This window comes from Ambystoma mexicanum, chromosome 1p (genome assembly GCF_040938575.1).
Source record: "Ambystoma mexicanum isolate Mex_15411 chromosome 1p, UKY_AmexF1_1, whole genome shotgun sequence".
Classification (NCBI taxonomy): Eukaryota; Metazoa; Chordata; class Amphibia; order Caudata; family Ambystomatidae; genus Ambystoma; species Ambystoma mexicanum.
Window position 1 is genome coordinate 1045555911 of NC_090921.1, and position 21881 is coordinate 1045577791.

General features: G+C 49.9%; 1 protein-coding gene across 5 annotated transcripts in view; it reads right to left on the reverse strand.

Annotated features, from left to right (window-relative positions):
- LRRC36 (leucine rich repeat containing 36) overlaps positions 1–21881 on the reverse strand; it is a 1132044-nt gene that overhangs the window by 1072794 nt on the left and 37369 nt on the right. For 4 of the 5 annotated variants that reach the window (XM_069604413.1, XM_069604376.1, XM_069604369.1 and 1 more), the window contains exon 2: positions 7728–7855. In XM_069604413.1, coding sequence (XP_069460514.1) covers positions 7728–7855 — 128 coding nt within the window. Of the gene's footprint in view, positions 1–7727; positions 7856–21881 lie in introns of those variants that run through there. The other variant, XM_069604394.1, reaches the window with a different exon arrangement.

The following is a 21881-nucleotide window of genomic DNA, read 5'->3' on the forward strand; positions in this document are numbered from 1 at the left end:
AGAGCGCTTGAAAATAGACAGCGCCGCCAGGTAACCTTTAATTGTTCCAATCTGGAGCCCCAGATTCGCCAAATATAACAAAACAGAAAGCAATGGTGTATCACGAAGAAAAAAGATCCACGTTCTTATACCTTATCGCTGCACCAACTGCTGAACTGGTTCCAACAGCAGCAGTACACACATTTTGTTGCTGTCCTTCTGGCCGAAAGCAAGATCTCCATTATGTTATCCGGGAGGTCCCAATCCTTATATCTCAACCTCTCAAAAACCAAGCGTGAAGGTTGAGTCTTGACCTCTGGATGGAGAACCCAAGCCTCCTCTCGCGAGAGAAGCTCCTCTCTTGGTGGAAGACGCATTGGAGGTCAGATGGATATGTCCAGAAGGTCCGGGTACCACGTCCTCCTGGCCCAATCCGGAGCAATTAGGATCATGGATTTCCCGAACGTTCTCAACCTCCTGATCACATGAGGAATGACGGGGACGGGAGGAAACGCATACAGGAGTGGTAACTCCCAGTCTACTACAAACGGGTCCTCTAGAGCTCCTCTTGGGGAAAATTACCTGGAGCAGAACAGTTTGCACTTCCTGTTGACACTGGTCGTGAATAGCTCCACTTGAGGGGTTCCCCAAAGGGCGAATATCCCTTGAAGGGCTTCCTGAGCTCGTTCCCACTCATGGGAGACTGCTCTGCCTGCTCAGCGCATCCACCGCCGTGTTCTCTCCGGCTAGGTGAACTGCCGACAGGGAGATTCCTTCTTGAATGACCCAGACCCAGAGCTGCATTGTCTGTCTGCAGAGTGGTAGTGACCTTGCAACTCCTCTCTTGTTGAGGTAGTACATGGCCACTGTGTTGTCCGTCATCATCATTCCCAATACAGAGGGCTAGTCTGATTGCCCTCCCCTCCAAAAGGTTGATATGTAGTTTGGACTCTGATGCAGACCAACGACCGCCGATTGTCAGATCATTGGCGTGGGCTCCCCACCCCGTGAGTGAGGCATCCGTCACTACTGTTATCTCCGGCCATTGCTGGAATTTGATGACCATCTGCAGAATGTGTTGAGCCCTCAGGAAGCATTCAGGACTGCTCCAATGAACTGGAGTCTGAGTTGGTATCATGTGGGACTCCTTGTAATTGAGGGAGAAGCCCAGTCTGTGGAGAGAGTGGCAGGCCATGTTGATGTTCCAGAGCCTGTTTGGGAGACAGAGCCCTGATCAGCCAATCATCCAGGTAGAGGTATACATGAAACCCCCCCCCTCTCCTGAGACTCGCTGCCACCACCGACATCAACTTGGTGAACACCCTCGGGGCAGAGGTCAGCCCGATTGGCAGAACTCGAAAATGATAATGAGAGCCGCCAACTGCAAACCTCAGGTACTTTCTGAGCTTGTGAGGGATCGGCACATGAAAGTAAGCATCCTGAAGGTCCAATGACACCATCCAAGCCTGGAGCTGGAGGGCCTGAAAGATCTGAGAAAGGGTGACCATCTTGAACTTGTCCTTCCTGAGGAACTTGTTCAAGCATCTTAAGTCCAAAATGGCCTCAATCCTCCATCCTTGTTGGGGATTAGGATATAGGGAGAGTACCAAACTTTGTTCCTCTCCGTCACAGGTACTGGTTCTATAGCAGCTTTCACTAGCAGGCTCAACATTTCCTGCACAAGGAACGGATCTGGAACCTTGAATGAGTGGTGCTCAACCCTGGGCTACTGTTTCTAATGCCCATGCATCTGAAGTAATGCCTCTCCATGCTTTCAGAGGCAGTGAGAGTATGCCTCCCACAGGGGCTTTGTGGGTTAAGGCCGCAGAGAGGTTTTGAGGCGGCTGAAGCAGCGGCTGATGATTAAGTAGCCGTTGCTTGGGCAGACTTTGCACCTCTCCCTCGTCCACCACTAGGGAATCTTCTCTGACCCCTTTCACCAGCCAGTCCCCTTGCTCTTCTAAGTGTGGAATAGAAGCAAAAGGACTTACCCCTCCAAGAAGATCCAGTAGGATGGTAGGATTGTGGCTGTGATAGCGGCTCCAAGGGACTTGGCCGCTGCCTTTGAGGTCTGCCGCTTTTCTAGGCTTTTGTCAGTCTTGCTGGCAAACAGCTGGGTGCCAACTGCACGTCCAGTGCAAAACCTGATTTCCTCAAACACGCAAATCTGCTCATTACTGTGCTTGCCGCCATGGCTCTGCTGATGCGATCAACTGAGTCCAATCATGATTGCAGAGACTCGCATGTAGCCTCCTTGCCATTTCTTAAAATGCTCAGAAAGCAGTCTCTCTCTTCCCCTTCGGGAATATGGTTAGCCAACATAGCGGTTTGGGGTCTATTTGACCTAATCGCATCTGATCAAATTTACTTCACCTTTTTTTCTGTCTAAAATACGGTGGGAGAACCCCTGCTACCCTCTCCCTTCAACCTACTCTATACCCTTACCCAACCCATATATATATTTAATTAAATTGACCTAAAAAAAGGTCAAAACAATTCGATCAAATGTTTTAGGTCAAGTGTTTTTAGGTAAATTATGCTAATACTGCCATAGTATTATATGCCATAACAAAGCCCCACAGGGTGAAGGTGAATTTTGCCAAAGCACAAGTGGAATTTGCAGATTTGAGCGCCATGCTTACTGCAGAAAATACCTTTCTTGCACAAGCGTTGAAACGCCTATCATCCCTACCTGGTGGGATGGTAGGGTATGCTGTCTGTTTCGAGGTTGACATTGCTGCCTAAACAACTAGGCTTTCAGGCGTTGGCCGTTTTGACAGGTAGCTAGGGTCGCTACTAGACGGCCTATATTTTTGGGTGAGATTTTTGTTCACCACAGGGTTCGCTTCTCTGGAACCTCCCAATTTGCCAAGACCCTTTTCTGGAGAGCTACATGAAAAAGAAGTATGGGATCCTTTTGTGGACCTTTATCCAGAAGGTCTGTTAGGTCGTCTTGGTCAAACGGTGGAGCAGTTCTGCCCCATCCCATAAAGTCAATTACTCTAGTCATCAGATGCCTAAAAGAAGCATCAGCATGGTCTGCCGGATCCAGCTTGCCAAACTACATCTCACTTGAAGTGGCGTCCCCACAAGCGGACTGCAAATTCTCATATCAATCGATCAGTTAGCCTGGATTCTTGTGAAACAAGGCTTTCTGAGACGTTAGTTGTGCTCAACTCAAATCCAAATGGTGGAGTATCTTGTTCTGAGGGTTCGTATACCTCATAAATTGAGGATAAAGACTTGAAAGATTTCTTTCTTTGGTAGTGGTTTGTATGATTTCTGGATTTCTTTAGGTTTGGAAGGTAAATGCGTTGATGGCTTCGACAAAGGCATTGATGACCTCGACACGAACGGTGTCGACGACTGACTTCGATGGCATCAATGTGGACATATTCGCCGACTTTTCCGTCGACCTCATCTTCAAAGGGCTTGATCCTCGACTTGATAAGAGTCTTCGACGATTTCTCGTCATGTCAAGATCTCCAAGGATCTCGAGGGGTCTCCAGCATACGTCCCGGGCTCTGGGGCATGCGTGATGTAGCCTCAGACCTTTCCTTGTCTGCCTTAGTTGGCTCAACAGTAGCATGGCTTTTTACCTTCTCCTTCGAAGGGGTTGGTGCCTCTCACTCCAAGATTTTCTGCATTTCTTGCCTGAAATTCTCCCACTGTGCTGGAGTGGAGGATTTAGTTGGACAGGTTACACTCCTCTCCGGGGAGGAATGTGATGAAGTCGAACTGGGCAATTTATAATGCCTTTTCTTCAACTTCATCGAAGAGGATGAGGAATGATGGGACCTGCTCCAAGAGCGTGAGTGTTTTTTTTTTACCTTTTCCTTCGAGGAGAGTCACCTCTCGACTTGTTGTATGATCGTTTCTTCGATGGAGTCATCAAAAGGGATTTAGTAGGGGGCCTACTGCTGCTAGTTTCCCTTTATGCTCTTTCAGAGCCTTACCGGTCATCTACTGGAAGGATTCACTGTCCGCTGTTCTATGTTTGATGCCAGCGCACCACAGACACACCCGATGGTGGTCTGTGAGGGGCATCTTGGCACAGCAGTTGTAGCCCTTTTTAAACCCGATCTTTGAGGTTGAAGGTGCTGAAGACGGGGCCATAGTATTCGAGCTATGTTTTCTCTCCGAAAACAATGAAGTGCTTCGGAATTCTTCGAAGCGTTAGCCATCGCTGAAAAATGAAACTGAAGCCAACAGGCACTGCACGTGCTATATATATCAACAATGACGTCGACTTAGGGATAGAAGCCCTCGAGGGGCATCCATTGCACTGCATCAATGCAATGGCGCCCTCTGTCGGAAAAAAAAAAACTCCAAAAGCAGCTGAAGCTGGACAATAGCGTATCAAAAGATGAGGAATATGTGGGAGGACACTCTATTTGAAAGTAACATTCTAGTTGCAGGGCAACACGCACACTGCAACTAGAGCATTGCTTTCTTGAGTCCCTGGGAGCATTCACTAGTCAGACTTCTTTCTGAAGTCTGATCATTTCTTTCTGAAGTCAGACTGGTGAATGCGCCCAGGAAAGGTACTAAAGGCAGAGCACATTAGAGATGCACCTAGGCTAAAATGTCCATGGGGTGTGGGGAGCTAACCCTTCAAATGTTGGGAGATGTGCCAACTTCAGAGACTGTAGGGGAGGCAAACTTACTTGTGGGGGAACATCTAACTTCTTTATGCATTCTAATGAGACTATTCTGGTGATCACTTCAATGTTACAAGCATTGAACTATCTCCTTCACATCTGAAACCACACGCTTAAAGACTACTGTGAGAATGGACTGTCTCCTGTCCCTCCAACCCTTCAAATCACTCCCCTGATATGCAAGTACTAACCCCCCAATCCCAATTTCAATTGCCTAACAAATGTATGCAGGTGCTAACAGTGAAATGCTTTATGTTAGTAATTGCAAGGCCTTTGGTAATAGAATAGCCTGGATGCAGTTTCCTAATCTGTCCGGCCACGGCTCTGTAGGTCAGCCAGGTAGTGGCAACATAGACCAAAATTGCAGGGGGTGGGGGGCTAGAGCCCAATCAGCTCATTGGTGTTGCGCCACTGGAGCACGCATCACTGTCTGGTGTCTGTGTCCCGCACCGCTCCAGCTGCTGCAGTGGCCCAGAGCAGGGTGGGACACAGACCTTTTTGCTGTGTGCTCCTGAGCACCCTCATTGTCCTGGCAGAGGGACACCTCTCCTATTCGGCACCCTCACTGACATGACAATTAGGGTGCCGAACGGGAAAGGTGACCTGCTGCCAGGACAATGAGGGTGCTAAGCAGGAACACCTCCTGCTAGACACCATAATTGTCCTACCAGCGGGACACCTTTCCCGTTCGGGAGATGTGTCCCTCTGCAAATGTCCCGGCAAGCCTCCTCTTTCCCCTGCTCGGTACGTCACTAGTGTCAACCACAAGCAAAAAAGTTAAAGATACAAACAAGTATTATTTTCCTTTAAATCTTAGAGGTCTTGAGGATTGCCCCGAGATCTGTTGATTGGGGGCATGGCTTGATAATGACTGATTCGGGCATGCACTGTGAAAGGTGCTTAGCAGGTTTGGGAGGCTTACGGTAACTGGGCAAAGGACACGCAGCTGTCATGTCTTGAATACGCCAGGTCTATCCGGCCTTAATAATAAGACTGAGACCGGACATTCATCATGGGGCAGTGGACCTACGCCCCTCCCCTGAGGAGGGCCGAACTGGAGGACGACACAGTGACCAAGCTGAACCAGAACTACCACATCACATGACATCTGATGGCTGCAAAGGTAGATGGCAGACTTTGAAGTGAATACTACAGGTATGTCTATTGTTTCAGGGAGGCAGGAATATTGTGCCGGAAGGCCTATGTAGATATGGGGCAGAGAGTCTTGAGAAGTGCAAGGAAAGCGACTTGGAGGGTGGAGAAAGTTAGTTGGGTGTCCGGGATTCGGATGGGAGGCTATTCGTTTTCCGGCAAGACAAAGCCAATAAACCATTCTGTGAAAACTAACATGGCTGGTTTTCTGTTGCATTCATAGCTCAAAGTCGGTGTCACTGCCAAATCAACTTTTGAGTGGCAACTATCAGTTGTAAAAATCAAGTGAAAATGGCTAGGTCCACCAGACCATTTGTAGATTTGGCAATATTTTAATATTTTAAGTTCCTTTCTCTGTGCCTTGAAATTATTTCATGGGTTTTCCGTGCTGCAACAGAGATAACATCAGTGCCTGTTATTCCTGTATCAGCATGTCTTCCCTTAATGAAGGAGGCATTTATTTTCAACGTACAGCCTTTGTCATGATCCGTCGCCTACGTCCCTTCTGGACTTTGTGGTCCCTGACCCATAGGGGATTGAATGCAGTAATCCTTCCAACGTGGCCGCCTGATACGGAACGCTGCTTGTCAGTCCTTGCGCTCCACGCTCTACGTTCTACTAAACAGACACGCCCCCGCTCTGCGGGTCACATGGCTACCGCTTGCTGTAGTTGGACGTGTGCTGCCGAAGTTAGCGCTGGGCTTTCTTCTGAATCCTGTTTCCTGGTTCCTTGAATTCCCCTTTCTTCCTTCTTTCCCTCAATTCTTACCTCCGAACTTCCTGGATTTTCGCCTGCGTTCCGTGTCTCCGAGCTCAGACATTGCGTCTTCCTGGTCTCCGTCCTGGACATCTGAACGTATCCTGGAGTTGGATTGTCATCCTCACGCTGGAATCCGAAGACCAGCACACGGGTTTATACAAATCCCAGACCGTGCGAAAGAAGTCACCAAAGAAGGTCTCAAACAAACAACAAAAACAGGTGAGAAGGGGAGACACTTGTGACAGCCTTGGTATTCTGGACCTTTACACAAATAATTAATTGTACTTTGCTGCACAAAATAACATTCCATATGCCTTTTGTGACGGCTGTAACCCAAAATGAAGGCTGCAAGAATCCTGGCCCACAAACATGTGGAAAGAATCCACTCCATCGGACAACAAAGATGCATTTGCATTGACCAAGCACCACAAACACAAGGTTCTCTTAGCACAGTGGTTGCTCCACTAGAAGGCACATGTGGACATAAGGCAACTCCGGAGGAAACCTCTTCCCTCAACTGCAGAATCAGAGAAACATTATTTGGAGACCTATGTCAACTAAATATAAATTGCACAACATTAAACATTATAATTCATAACTGAAGTCCTACAGTGCCTAACAATTATGATGTTTGGATAATACTACATCTGACCACACAACATGTGGAATAACAATTAAAAGCCACGATGAGGGAATTCATTAAATTCAAATGTGTATGTTTATTAACCACAGCTACTGTGCTATTCAGAACCAATCAGAAGTGGACCTTTGAGTGATAACGATTTATAAACAGTAATATAGTTTACTGGATACACACTGTTTTTCTTAATCAAGACAATGCTTTTATATTGTGGAAAAGTAGCCAGGCCAACTATCTTCTCTAGAAATGTGTGTATTGTAACCGGTCGCAGTCTGGCCTATCTAGCCAGGGGGCAGCTTTTCCAGACCAAGGTAGTGTTAACTGCCTATGTGCAATCAGAGAGGGAACACAATGAACTTGCACAGCTGCATTGCCAGAGCATCAACTTAGCAGGGTAGCTGCTGCTGAGTGTGTACATGTGTCTAATTTAAGGTAAGTGGAGAGTTACATCTATAATATGTTCAAAAGGTTGTGTAATTTGTTTCAGTGATGGAAAGCTTCATTTTTGTGTAATGTAGATACAATGGAAACTTACCTCAAGACTAACCAGCAGGTTCCTGGACAGATCTAATGATCGCACATTTTTAAAATTCTTCAATGACTCTCCCAGGGACACAACCTTTTCAGAATACGTTCCTTGCAGCGTTAGGGAATCCACCATTTCTGAAATTAAAAATCAGATGCTGAAACGTGCAATCTCCCATACACGTTTTGCTCTTAAATACTTTTTATTCATGAAATGAGCAATCTTATAACATGACAAGTGCAATAAATTTACTAGGTTACTCACCGTAGTGACCACCTTACTCCTAGTCCATAGTCCCCTTTCCTCCATACTTATGGGACAGACATCTCTCCGTCCTGTGGGACGGGACCGGAGCACATTGTAAAAAGCATCCACATTTTTTTTCAAAAATGTGTCCCTCTCTTTCCTGCGCGGGGCCCGGCACACGGCCGTAACCCCGCCCACCTTGGCTCCGCCCCGCGCATCGCCCATCAGTCCTTTTCTATCGCAGGGTCAAGACCCATTAGCAATAACAGAGGAACCTCATTAGAGGGGACGGCGGGCCGGAGTATGGAGGAAAGGGGACTATGAACTAGGAGTAAGGTGGTCACTACGGTGAGTAACCTGGTAATACTCCTACGTCCCATCCCCTTTCCTCCATACTTATGGGAGATTCCCAAGCACTCCTTACAGGAACTATGGGTGGATGGAAATACCCCTTACTGAAACAGGTTCTTCAGCACAGCCTGGCCGAACTAAGCGTCAGCTCTAGAGCTCATATCGACGCAGTAATGCTTACAGAAAGCAGATGGGGAGGCCCAAGTAGCCGCTTTAGCGATGGACTCCCAGGGAACATACTTCTGAAAAGCAGCCGCGGCTGACTTGCCTCGCATCTGGTGTGCATGGATACCTTCAGGAGGCTTCAGCTTTTGGATGGTGAAAGATTCCGTGATACAGGCGGCAATCCATCTGGAAATAGATGCCTTAGACGCCGGCCTGCCCTGAGGTTTACCGAAGGTCACAAACAGTTGGGAAGAGCTCCGAAGCTCGGAAGTCCTGTCCAGGTAGAACTTAAGAGCTCTCCGGACATCCAGGCAGTGTAGAACCCTTTCCGCCTCCGAGACAGGGTTCGGAAAAAAGGCCGGAGGGGAAATCGACTGATTCAGATGGAATTTGGTCACTACCTTTGGCAGGAAAGTTGGGTCTGTCCGAAGGACTACCTTGTCCTTGTGAAAGACCAAGAAAGGATGCTCCACCGACAATGCCTAGAGCTCACTCACTCTCCTCGCTGACGTAACGGCTACCAGAAAGGACACTTTCCAGGACACGTACTTGAGGTCAACCGTAGCCATTGGCTCAAAGGGTTTATGGCACAGCGCCGTCAGGACTACATTTAGGTCCCAAGGCGGGTGCAGAATACGAACCGGAGGGTAGATGCGTGTCAAGCCAGCAAAATGTCTCTTCACCATCGGGTTAGTTAAAGAATAAGAACACTGGTCTTTAAAGAAGTAAGCGGAAATCGCCGAGAGATAAGCCCTGCAAGACAGAACATGAACCCCCGACTCTGCTAGGGAGGATACAAAAGACAGCACCGTGTCAATTGTTGCCACCTCGGGTCCAATTCTTTCTCCAAACACCAATGACAGAACCTGAGCCATTTACTCTTGTATTGGGATCTGGTCGAGGGCTTCCTGGCTGCCTGGATAATGCGCATGTTATCCGCAGACAAACCCAAATGCTCTAGAGACGTGAACTCAGGCACCATGCCGCCAAGTTGAGCGATTGTGGGGAGGGGTGCCACATCTGCTGTTCCCCTTGGTGAAGAAGATTGGGAGTTACTGGTAACCTGATCAGCGGACACACCGACAGGTGTTGAAGTTCTGAGAACCAAAACCTGGCCGGCCACCACAGAGCTATCAATAGAAGAGAACAGTTGACAGAGCTCTTCAACTTCCAGATTGCTCGATGAACTAGGGGAAGAGGCGGGAAGGCGTAAGCTCTCATGTCGTGCCATGGAATGTCGAGTGCGTCCCCCAGAGAGGAGGCTCCCAGCCCCCCTCTGGAGGCATACTGAGGAAGCTTCTTGGCGAAAAGGCCCATCTCCTGTGTGCCCCAACGCGAGAAAATCCATGAGAGGATCTGCGCCTTCAACTCCCACTCGTAGCTGACCACTGTCTGCCGGCTGAGGGCATCCGCGGTCCATTCAGCTGGCCCGGGATGTGCACTGCAAGCAGCCAGACCCCATGAAGCACGGCCCACTCCCAAATCTGGATGGACAGGACCACGAGAGGAGGAGACTTCGTTCCCCCTTGCTTGTTTATGTAATACATTTATACCGCATTGTCCGTTCTTATGCGGACCACCTTGACGACAATGAGCGGTCTGAACGCTTTGAGCGCCAGAAAAATCGCCAGAAGCTCCAAATGATTTATGTGCAGGAGCTTGTCCTAAGGTGACCAGAGGTCCGAGACCTGAAGAAGATCTAACGTCACACCCCACCCCACAAGGGAGGAGTCTGTCGTGATCGTCACCATGGGGACTGGGTCCTGGAACCCCGCGCCCACTGACAGGTTGCTGAGAGATGACCACCAGTCCAGTCCCACTCTCATGGAATCAGGAATCATTATCCGCTTGGAATCCGGGTCCACAGCCTAACGCCAGGAACTCCGAAGAGCCATCTGGGTCCGTCTCATCTTGAGACGAGCAAGAGGAAGAGCCAGTACACACAAGGCCATGAGGCCTAGAAGCCTCTGGAACGACCAGGCCGACATGCTCTCCGACTGCGCAAACATCTGACACGTGGCCAACAGATCCACCATTCTGTCCCCGGTCAGATACACTCGGCAGTCTATCATGTTCCAACGAAAACCCAGGAAAGTCAGGTCCTGTGAGACTGTCATGGCGGATTTCCGCCAGTTCACCGACAGCCCAAGATGGAACAAGAGTTGAAGGAGAGACTGGAGGTTGTCCGCTGCTGCCAACGGACAAGGGCTGCGTAGGAGCCAGTCGTCCAAATAGGGATACACATGGATACCCTGGAGACGAAGATAGGCCGCAATCACCGACATCATCTTCGTGAAGACACGCGGCGCCGAACTGAGGCCAAAAGGAAGCACCCGAAACTGGAAGTGCTCCTCTCCCAAAGAGAAGCGGAGGTATCTCCTGTGTGGATTCCAAATCAGGATATGCCTGTACGCATCCTGAAGATCCACCACGCTGAGCCAATCGCCCATCTGCAAAGAGGAGCGAATCTGGCCGGGGGTGATCATCTTGAATTTCTCTTGGGGTAGGAAAAGATTGAACTGGGAAAGGTCTAGGATGGGGCGCAGGCCAGCCTGGTTGGGTTTGAGCACCGTAAACAGCCGGGAGTAGAAGCCCTCCCCTCTCTCCCCAAGGGGAACGGGTTCCACAGCTCTGAGGTGCAGAAGATTCTGAACCTGGGCCTTGAGGGAGGGTGAGCCCGACAGCTGAAAAGGAGGATTGAGGGGAGGGGTAGGGGGTAAAGGTAAGCGGAAGCTCACTCGAGCGACTGACAAGACTCATCTGTCTTCTGTGATGGCCTGCCACACCTCCCAATGAGACGCAATGCGTCCTCCCATCGGGGTCTCGTGCGAGCGCGGAAAACCCTCATTTGGCAGGCTTATCGGTGGCGGTGCCACCTGATGAGGAGGCTGAGGAGCGGGAAGAATACCGCGTACGCTGTTGTCTACGGCGGTTATTCCCCAGAGGAGTATCCACTCTGTGAGATTTGCGGTCAAGGAAGCCCCTAAAACCAGAAGAAGGTCGACCTTGCGACAACGGCCTTTGAGCCTTGAAGGGAGCTTTAACCAGAAGAGACAAAGATTTAGCCGTCTGAGTGCTGTCTTTGGTTTTGGTGAGCTCTACATCAGTAGAAGAGTGAAAAAGCTCCTAACCATCAAAGGGAAGGTCCAGTACCTTGTCTTGCACCTCCTTCGAGAACTTAGTGGCATGCAGCCACGCTTGCCGCGATGTATCAACCCCAAGCATCAGACCCCGAGCTGAGGTGTCTACGTGATGAGCCGCAGCCTCCAGGAGATCATGGGCCAAGACCCTGGCATCGGAAAGGCCTCCTCTGAAATCCTCCAACTTCTCGACCGGAATGTGCTCCTCAAACTGCGACAGACCTCTCCACATCCGCATGTTAGCTCCCGCCAAAATCAATTCTGCATTGGCCTGCCTGAGCTGTAAGGCCGAATTGGCAAAGATTTTCCTCCCTAGGGAGTCCAGGAGCTTGTCCTCTGTTAGGCAGAAACCTGTGCAGTTCCCTTAGGGAACACTGCAAAAGATTTAAGACTACAGGTGTTGGCAGTAAACCCACTTGGTAGCAGTCTGTACCACCTAGATTTACCTGGTAGCTGTGGCTGAGCAGTCAGACTTCTCTCAAGAAGAGTTAGACAGTATGCAAAGTATACACAATAGGTACCCAGATACAATAATAACAAAGCTCTGGTCAGTGTTTGCTTGTATCAAAGTATATAATTATTTATTTAAAAACACACTGTTTGAAACACTCCAGCACTCTTATTGTAAAATATTCTAAACACAGTTACTATTGTAATATATACACCCCTTTTCCTTATTAGATAAGTCACAGTAAGACACCACTTATTTTCATAGAGAGGTGAGCGCTTAACTAGATGGCACTCCAATAAGTTTGTGAGAAAGGGAGGGAAAAAGACAGAATATGGAAAGGTACACCACTCTAAGATTCAGGAACACTGTTAGCAAGGCAGAAGAGCAAAAAGTCACTGGTGAGCCAAAGTCCAAAGGCTGGGCCCACTCTTAGAGAGAGCAGAGCAAAGATGCGCCCAAGATCACACAGTTACACTAGGCTTTGAAAGTTCAAAAAGAGTTTAGAGAGGCTTAGAAAAGTTTAGCCAGGGTATCCCAGGCTAACCCAGGTTCGAAAGCCGGGGACTAAATCTACCCCGTACAGTCGGTAGCAAGGGAAGCCAGGCGGGACACGGTACCTTAAGTGGGAAGGATCTTCCAGCGGTGGCAGTTGTTCCTGGTAGTGGGTGCAAGTTGCGTCGTCGTCCAGGGGAAGAGAAGATCTCAACTTGGAGGAAAGATGAAGGTCGTTGCACTACCAGGGAAGAAACCAGCCGCGGAGTTTTCCTGTTAAAGGTGGTACCTTTGTTTCGCGGTCGTGGTAAAACGTGGTATCCCGGTTGCCGGGGTGCTTGGCACAAGCAAGGCGGCCACGAGGTACGTCGTGAAGGCGAAAAGAGGGTGAAACTGGTTATCCCCACCAGTCAAAGGAAGAAGACTCCCCGACGGGAGATCACCTCTGTCGATGGGAAAAGTGGTGAGACGGTCCAGCATGGCTCCACCGGTGGTGGCGTCGTGGCAGGTCGGCTCAGCTTCTCCCTCGTCAGATTCTTAGGTCCTGTGGCGACTTCTGAAGTTCCAGTCCTCAAAGCCCTGCTTTTATGCAGAAAACCCCCATTCACTCAGCCTAGCTGTCACTCAAACATGCTAAGTGGTCGGTCAGCCGGCTCACCACTTGGGCCAATCAGGACGGAGTGCGACTTGAGTTGCCTAGGCAACTCAGTCCAGGGTGCCTAAATCCCCCTCCACCCCTCCTAAGTACCCCAGACAGAGTGGCACCACTTTGGAGGGCTTCTGTGGAGAGTGGAGAAGCCCGCCAAAAAGTGGAACAAAGGGCTCGACTTGGGTTGGAGTCACAGAAGAGAACACAAACGCCATTTTAGAATCAATTTTTGGCAAAAAATACCAACCGGAGAATTAATATTAATTAAATAAACCAGCGGTATGTTCGAGGCTACCGTAAATAATTAAATAAAGATAGTAGCCTAAAACAATGGGAAATCCCATAGGAAAATATTTGCGGTTGAATATAAAAAAGTTGTATCCACTGCCACCAGCCAAAACGCGATCAGGGGGGGACAGAGACGTGCCCCCTCGACTAACAGACCCTGGGGCAATCGAATTGCCCCAGCCAGTACGTCCACAATATAATGGTTTGTACTGGTTCTGTTCAGAATTTAAGACTAGTAAAGTCAATGCTGACTTTACATGCCGTGGGAGACAGTAGTCAGTCCCAGGGTATGCAGTCTATGCTGGGGGGTCACTATGACACCCCTGTGTCACTGCACTGAGGGTGCTGTGTAACACATCACAAAAACACATGCAGCCCTATGGATTAAAAGACCCCATAGCCCATTAAACACATCTAGATTCAAAGAAACACACTCAAATCATGCCCAAGAGTGAGGGTAAAAGAGTCTCACTCTTGGCAGGAGAAGAAAATAAACCCCAAAAATCCAGCAAAGCTGCTGGGGGACTCACTAGGTTAGGAAATTCAGCCTAAACAGAGAATTCTCCCTAACATCCTCTTTTCCCAGGACCTGAGTAGCCGTCGCGGAGGAGGATGCTGCAGGCCTGAATTGCAACGTCGCCGTAGCCGCAGCCACCACTGTGGAGGAGGGAGGCGGACAAGATGACAAGGCCACTTCTTCCAAAGAATGCAGCCTGTACCTCGCGTCAATCTTTTTATTGACAAAAAGTCCCGAGTGTGGCTTTTCCCAAACTCTACAGACCTCGGCCAGAACGTCCTTCTGCAAGAACAGGCCGGTACGCTCCAAAGGAGACAAGGTGAACACCCCAGAAAGGTGCGGAGCAGGTGCCTCGGGCACCGGAACATTTAAGAAACTCATGTCCAGCACCCGGTCGTGGAAAGCTCTGATAGAGCGGGGGAGGTCCTCGTTGTCCTGATCGCCTTGAGGGTCATCTGACAGGTCAGGATCCTGCTGAGCCGTGTCAGGCACTGCCTTGTCCACTGGGGACAATGGTGGCACAGGCGGAAGCACAGGGGGAGGCACCACAGGCAAGGGAGGCGCCGGCGGCACCACCGTCGGAACGGGTGGTGCTGGAGGCGCGGGTGGACATATCTCCTTGAAAAGCCCTTTGAAATATTCCCTCATGGGGTCAGTGCGCATAAGCGCTTGACATTTACCGAAAAAAGCATCCTCGGGAGATTGTTTCGGAACCTGAGGAGGCCTCTCATGAGGTGGACAAATCCAGGGACGTAACGGGGAAGGGTGCCACACCGGCCCCTCCACCGACGAATCCACATAAATCAAGGGAGCCGCCCCCACGGGCAACAAAACATTGTGCAGAAGAGGCATCCGGGCGTTCCAAACATAAAACGGCCGGTAAGGATGCGCACAAGGGACCTTAGGTTCACCCGAAGCGAAGAACCGAACCATACACCAAGGGCCGATGGCGTAGTTGTCAGGGTAGTACCTAAAATGGCCGCCGTGGTCGTGGCGGGAACGGCCGCCATTTTGTTCTCATCTGAGGGGAACTGCAGCACGTGAGGAAGTGAGGCAGGGGTCCCCGTCGATGGGTCAGAATTTTAGCCTTAACGTAAGGAACCTCGGCAGAGCCGGTACTATGAGGCCTGGAATGTTTCTGCGATATACCAACCACCAACTGAGTCTTCGAAGGAAGGGCCTCGGCACTGCTGGTAAAAGAAGAAACTTTCTTCTTTGCCCCCTCAACAGATCTGGTGTCACCACAAGAACGGGAACGGTGCACTGTCACCGACAGGGCCTTGCCCGGCCCCTCAGAACTGTTGGTATCCTTAGCCTCTGTACGAGGGACCTCGGACCTAGGCCCGGTAGAAGCCTTATCGGCACGGGCCTCGAACATCCGTTCGGTAACCTCAAGCCCAGCCAAGACCTCGGGGCGCACCCCAGTTTTGTTTTTGAGGGAAGCCGAAAGAGCGGCCTCAGAGCAAGCTCTGCTACCCCAAGACTCAGTAGAACTGGGTCTACAAACAGCCCCCACAGGAGGGGCCTCGGAGCGTACTCCAGTGGACACAGGCCCCTTACGGAGACCCTCGGAGAAAACTCCGGTAGAATTATTAGGCCCGACAGGCACCTCAGGGCGAACCCCGGTAACAGAGCAATCAATGCCCCTCGCGGCTCGAGAGGAACCCGGAAAGGTATCCCCCGGCCGGGGTGCTCTGAAAAGTAAAGAACTTACCGAGCGTTTTTTCTTCCCGTCGATGAACGCCTGAAAATGCGAAGGAGGAGTCCGTCCGAACACCTCCTCCCACCGCTCCAACCAACGTTGAAGTGCCCGGACCGAAAGGGAGTCACAGTAAAAACAGGAGTCCCAACGGTGTTCCAGACCCAAACACTCTAAACAAAGAGGATGGGGATCCGCCCTCGCAAAGCGACGGTGACACGATGAACAGTATGGAAAATCTAGTTTAAAAGACATAGACAGACTAGTAAACAAACGCTAGCGAGAGCCAGAGGGGGAAAAAAAGGAAGAAAGTCTTCCGAGGATGCAAGTGCGTCCGGCCCCGATCGTGCAGAGAAAATGATGGGCGATGCGCGGGGCGGAGCCAAGGTGGGCGGGGTTACGGCCGCGTGCCGGGCACCGCACAGGGAAGAGAGGAGGGACAAATTTTTGAAAAAAATGTGGATGCTTTTTACAAAGTGCTCCGGTCCCGTCCCACAGGACGGAGAGATGTCCCATAAGTATGGAGGAAAGGGGACGGGACGTAGGAGTAATGTATGTAATAGATAACTAATAAAATGTGTAATTGTAGAAATGAAGTATCACAGTTGCAGGGTTTTGAAAGAAATGTATTCAGGTACATTTCCAAGAAAAGGCTAAATCTTTGCAAATAAAGTATAGTTCGGGGTTGTGCTTCCCTTCAGGAGGAGCACTCTGACCACTGTGGTTGATAAGGAGCCGGTCTTTCAGCCCATCGTCGTGCAGTTCGTGTCCTAATAAGCCCAGTGATATCCCGGCGTCAGGTCCTGTGGCAAACGGAAAACAAAAAACAGTGAGTCTCGGGTCAGGGCTCTTTTATATCCCCCAACCCTTCCCTAATCAGCAACCGGAAGGTTTCCCGGTTTACCTTGGCCGGCTCCACCCCCTTTTCCCGTCTGTGTGACTCTGGGCCGCCATTGGCGCTGCTCATCTCTACCCCTTCTCATCAGTGCTCCCTGCTCCCCTCCGGCCCCCCGATTCACCCCAGGACTGCCCGCGCATATTGTCTCAGAGTCACCCGCAATCGGGATTGGAGACTGCCCTCAGGTAAGTCCCGCAGATATGGTCCCGCCTTATGTCTTGGCTCCCGGGTCTCTGTGGCCATCATACGCGAATGCTGTGTTGGAGTGCTCGTCAAACCCTGGGTTCTCCTGGTGTCCCAATTGAGCCGGCCTACCTGGCTACAGACCCCCACCGATGGATCAAGCCGTAGAGAACGATCCACCGACCTGGAAAGGTAGTCTGCTACTAACTGGAAAGCGGTTGGGCGGTGAAGTGTGTTGAAGGTATAAGGCTGTAAGGTTAGGAACCACCTCAGAAACCCATGGTTAAAGTCTTTCTGAACCGCTAGCCACTGCAGGGTGGCGTGGTCTGGCAAGATGGTGAACAAGCGACCCCATAGATAGTAGCGCAATGTTTCCACTGCCCATTTGATTGCCAGACACTCTTTTTCCAGGCTGGAATGGGGAAGTTCATGGAGTAACAATTTACAGCTGATAAAAGCCACTGGGTATAGTGCATCTTCCTTTCCCTGGGAGAGAACAGCCCCCAATCCTGTTCCCGAAGCATCCGCCCGGACATAATGTTCAGCAAAGTTAGGGCATCTGAACACAGGGAGGGACAAAATGATTTTCTTAAGAGCCAGGAAGGCCAATTGGGACCCTTCTTCGGCTGTTGGGTCACTGGTGCGATTTCCCAGTTCCCCACCACATACCCCAGGTATTTGATTTGGGTGGTTGCCAATGTGGGCTTTTTGGGGTTAATATGAAGACCTGCTTCTTTTAAGGCAGATCCTATTTTGATCAGGTGTTTGAGGTGGTCCTTCCAGGTACTACTGGACACAACAATGTCATCAATGTAGGCTGAGGCGTATTCCGCATGGGCTCCTATTATCGTGTCCAACAGAGACTGGAAGGTGGCTGGGGCTCCACGTAGCCCAAAAGGTAGTACGCTGAACTGGTACAACCCGTTGGGTGTGGCAACAGTGTTTTTTTAACGGTCACTTTCCTGTCAGGGTATTTGGCTACATCCCTTCGTAAAATCCAGAGTACTTATGTAGCAGGCTGTTCCCAAACACTCTAGCAACTCATCAATGCGAGGCATCGGATAGGCTTTATAAGTAGATATGGCATTTAGTGGTCTGAAATCCATACAAAAGCATGTAGTCCCAGCAGGTTTAGGAATCAGGACGACAGGGGAGCACCACGGGCTAGTGCAGGGCTCTATAACCTGTAGTCAGAGCATTTCTTCAACTTCTTTTAGCATTTCACATCTCATGGATTCAGGTATGCGGTATGCTCTTAGCCTTCTGACACGTCCCGGTATGGTGGTGGTGATATGTTCAGCGAAGTGGGTTCGCCCTGGCTGGCTAGAGAAAGTGTGAGCTAGGGGGCGTAATGCTTCCAACACTTCTCTCTACTCGGTAGACGATAGTTGTGTACCCCATTGTATAGCGTCTAGGCCATACTGATGATTGTGGGGGCATAACTCGGGTTCTTCCTCGATGGGGTTTAGAGTTATGGCCACTTGGCTGGGCGGCTCTGTCCACTTTTTAAGGAGCTTCACGTGATAGTTTTTCTTTTCATCCCTTCTATTGTCTTGTCGAACCACGTATTTCACTGGTCCCAGGACGGCTGTGATGGGATAGGGTCCTCTCCACTGTGGCAGCATTTTGTTGGTACTGGTAGGTAGTAATACCAGTACCAGATGTTACGCTCACCTGGTCTCTGCGGAGACGTTGGGGCATGGTTGCAGCCCTCCCTGAACTTTGATCACCCCTCTCTGGCCTCTCCCTCAGTAGAAAAGCTGTGAGCGGTGGTACGTGGTGATACTGCTCCTGCGTGGAGATAAGAGTGTGTGAGTGCGCTAATCTGTGATTGTTGTACCTCTCGAACCCTTCACCCCAAAGTACGGTTTCTGTGAGCATACGCCGGCCCATAAAGGTCACCTGTGAATTATGGAAGATAAGCTCCCCGTCCTGCTACTTCTGGCAGGGGCGTGTCGAATGGGATCTAGTTCCTTCACTGATCCCTGATAAGGATTAGTCCAGTCCAACTGCGACTATGCTTCTCCTTATGATTGGTAAGTGTTTCTTGAGCTCTTGTGATGCTGTTCGTTCTGTTTAATGTCTTTATATGTTGCTCCTATTTACACCCGCAATAATGTCTCTCTTCTGCTTTCTTCCCTTAGATGGAAATGCGGCCTCAATGCAGCTGTGAAACGCGAGACACGGCTGGATGGAAGATGGATGCTACCGCAATGTTCGACAGCAGGTAAGTGATGGTTTAAGGAAGGCGCGAAGTATGGCGAAGCGCAACCTTAAACTGACTGTTTTTTCGATGTCTATCCTTGTCTTCTGTTTTTCCTTGCAGGTGCTGCTGTCGACGTTGGAGCGTGTCGTGCTGCGGTGCCAAGATGAAGATTTCGGCATTCCGGAAAGTGTAAAGATGAATACTTGGTTCGCCGAAGAGATGTACAGGTAAGAACAGCTTCCGCCAGTTGGTAAGTATGCTGGCAGGAAGCAGGATGTCCAGGAAGCAGGATCTTCAAAGGCAAGTCTGACCTCAGGCGACGGTGAGCGTTACGCTGCTTGCAAGTGCAGAATAACGTGAAGCGTCTGTCTTGAGGATCGGGGCAGCTTATATAGCTGAGATCGTGGGCACGGCCATTAGGGCCGGCTTACAAGCCACATCCTGCCACTCCTAGAGAGTGAGCATGTACAAAGGAAATCCATTAGCAGCCACACCCAAGAATACACTCGGGCTGCTTAATGGATGGAATGTTCAAGGTTAATGCATCCTGCTTAATGGATGGAATGTTCAAGGTGCATCTGAAGTGCTATGCCCATAATAAAAGCTTTTTGGTGTTAAATGGATGTTCTTGTTTACTTTTGTTCATGAGCCTGGCGGCAAAGGCGCCAGGACAGTGTCCACCCAGATATCCTGTGCATGCGACCGCTGCATGCCTGTGCCCCCGACTTCATGACCATGACGCCAGATCCCCTACTTGGAACTCTCTAATTCAGCTATGGCGATCGTGATGGATTTCATTCACCAAATGGGACTGTCCAAGATTGGAACCAGCAATCTCTCATAAGGAAGTCAGGTGGGATCGAAGTTCGATTACATACTCCGAGAGAGACTCCTCTTCGGTTTCCTCCCAGTCTTCCTTGACCACATAAAGTATGGTGCGTGGTTGATGTCCAAAAAGTAGTTCAAAGGGTGAGAACCCGGTAGGGGACTGAAGGGGTGGGCCGCAGGACCATCAGGATCCATGGTAAAGCCCGGACCCAATTTTTTCCTGTTGGGGAATAGACTTGTTTGATCATTTGCTTCAGGGTTCGGTTATAACGTTCCACCAGTCCATCCATTTATGGCTGGTAAACAGACATCCGAAGTAGTTTAATATTTAGTTGTTGGCATATGCGTTTCATAATATTTGACATTAAATTCCTTCCTTGATCCGATATAATTTCCTGGGGTATGCCAATGCAGGCAAAAAAAAGGGCATTAGAAGGTTGTAGACCTGTGTGGCCGATGTGTCTCTCATCGGGAATGCCTCCGAGTATTGAGTGGCGTAGTCGACCACTGCCAATATTTATTGGTACCCACGGCTGGTAGTTTCCAGGGGCCCCAAAATGTCCATCCCAATACGTCGGAAGGGCTCCTTAATCAAGGGCATCCTCTGTAGGGGGGCCTCGGGGGAACAAAGGTGCTGGTCTTTTGACTTGTGGGACACACCTGGCAATATTTTGCAACATTTTAATATACCCCTGCCCAGTAGAATCATTAACACTTTTTCTTTGTTTTCTCTGTGGCCAAGTGGCCTCCGGTTGGTTCTTCATGGGCTAGTTGTATAACCATTGTGCAGAGGTTTTGTGGGACCAGTAACTGCTCCACTTCTTTCGAGTCTCCATCTTTCGTGATGCGATAGTACAAACCCTTCCATTCTCTGAAGGTAGGGTAGGGTAGGTTCTTGTCTGGGCTTCTCCACAAGTCATTGCCTGGTCCCTAGCTCAGGATTGCTTTGTCCAGCTGCCCTAAAAGTTGCCTCTCTACCTTCAGGTAACCAGTCTATAACGCAAATCTGGGGCGGCGTCAGAGAGTCCACTGTACTATGGCTTCTCTAACTTATCTCCTGTCTTCTTTTCCCTAATCCTGTGGCCACTGGTACATCCCTGGTCCTGGTGAAAAGGGGCTGTTTTCAGCCAATCTCCTACTGTTAGACAATCATCAAAGAAGGGAATGTCAGATCCCAACAGAACCAGAGCTGGTAAGGCAGGCATAATGGTGGCCTGGACAGGTACATGACAGGTTTGGATCCCCAAATCTATTTCTCTGGACGGATACGATTTAGTATCCCCATGCACACATTTAATTTCTGTAGGGGTGGATTCACAAGGTTTGGTTCCACTTACTTCTGGGGTGATGGCCGTCTGCTGACTCCCCCTATCCAAGAGGGCGTGGGTGAGTTTCACATCTACTGTGACGTTTACAGTAAAGGGAAGTGGTCGTCTTGTTCTGAACTCCTGAGGTTGAAGTACCCCTTCTTCCATGGGTTCTGTGTTCGGTTTCCGAGGGCAAAACCTTGCGATATGTTCCCACTCACTGCAATCATAGCATTATGGCTGTCGCTGTACTGGTAAGGGAGAAGGCAGGCTTCCGATGTCTACTCGTAGGGACCAGCGTCCAGGTAGGTTTTTTCAGACCTTCCCTGCTTCCACCCCCTCCTGGTCAGGGTATACCAGCTTTTTGGTATACTGTAGTGATGTTGATGGCCTCAGACAGGGTAGGACGATGGTGCCACCGGACCCAGCGGTTGAACAGGTCCAGGTAGGGCTTCTACAAACTGCTCTAGCTGTATTTTCTCCACAATCTCCACTAAGTGGTAGGTCTCAGCCACTTCTCCGTGAGGTACTGAATATGATAATAAAGCAGTCACAGTGTTTCTTCGGGGTGTAACTTGGTTTTCCCTTAAGCGCAATCGTAAGACTCATCATCCATCCCCAGCAGCCCAAATGGCCCGTTTGATATCTCCATACGATGAATCCGCCCACAAGGGTTTGGCAGCCTGTTAAGCCCCTTGCATGACCAGTTACGAAATGGGCGATGTAGTGGCCCCATCTCTCAG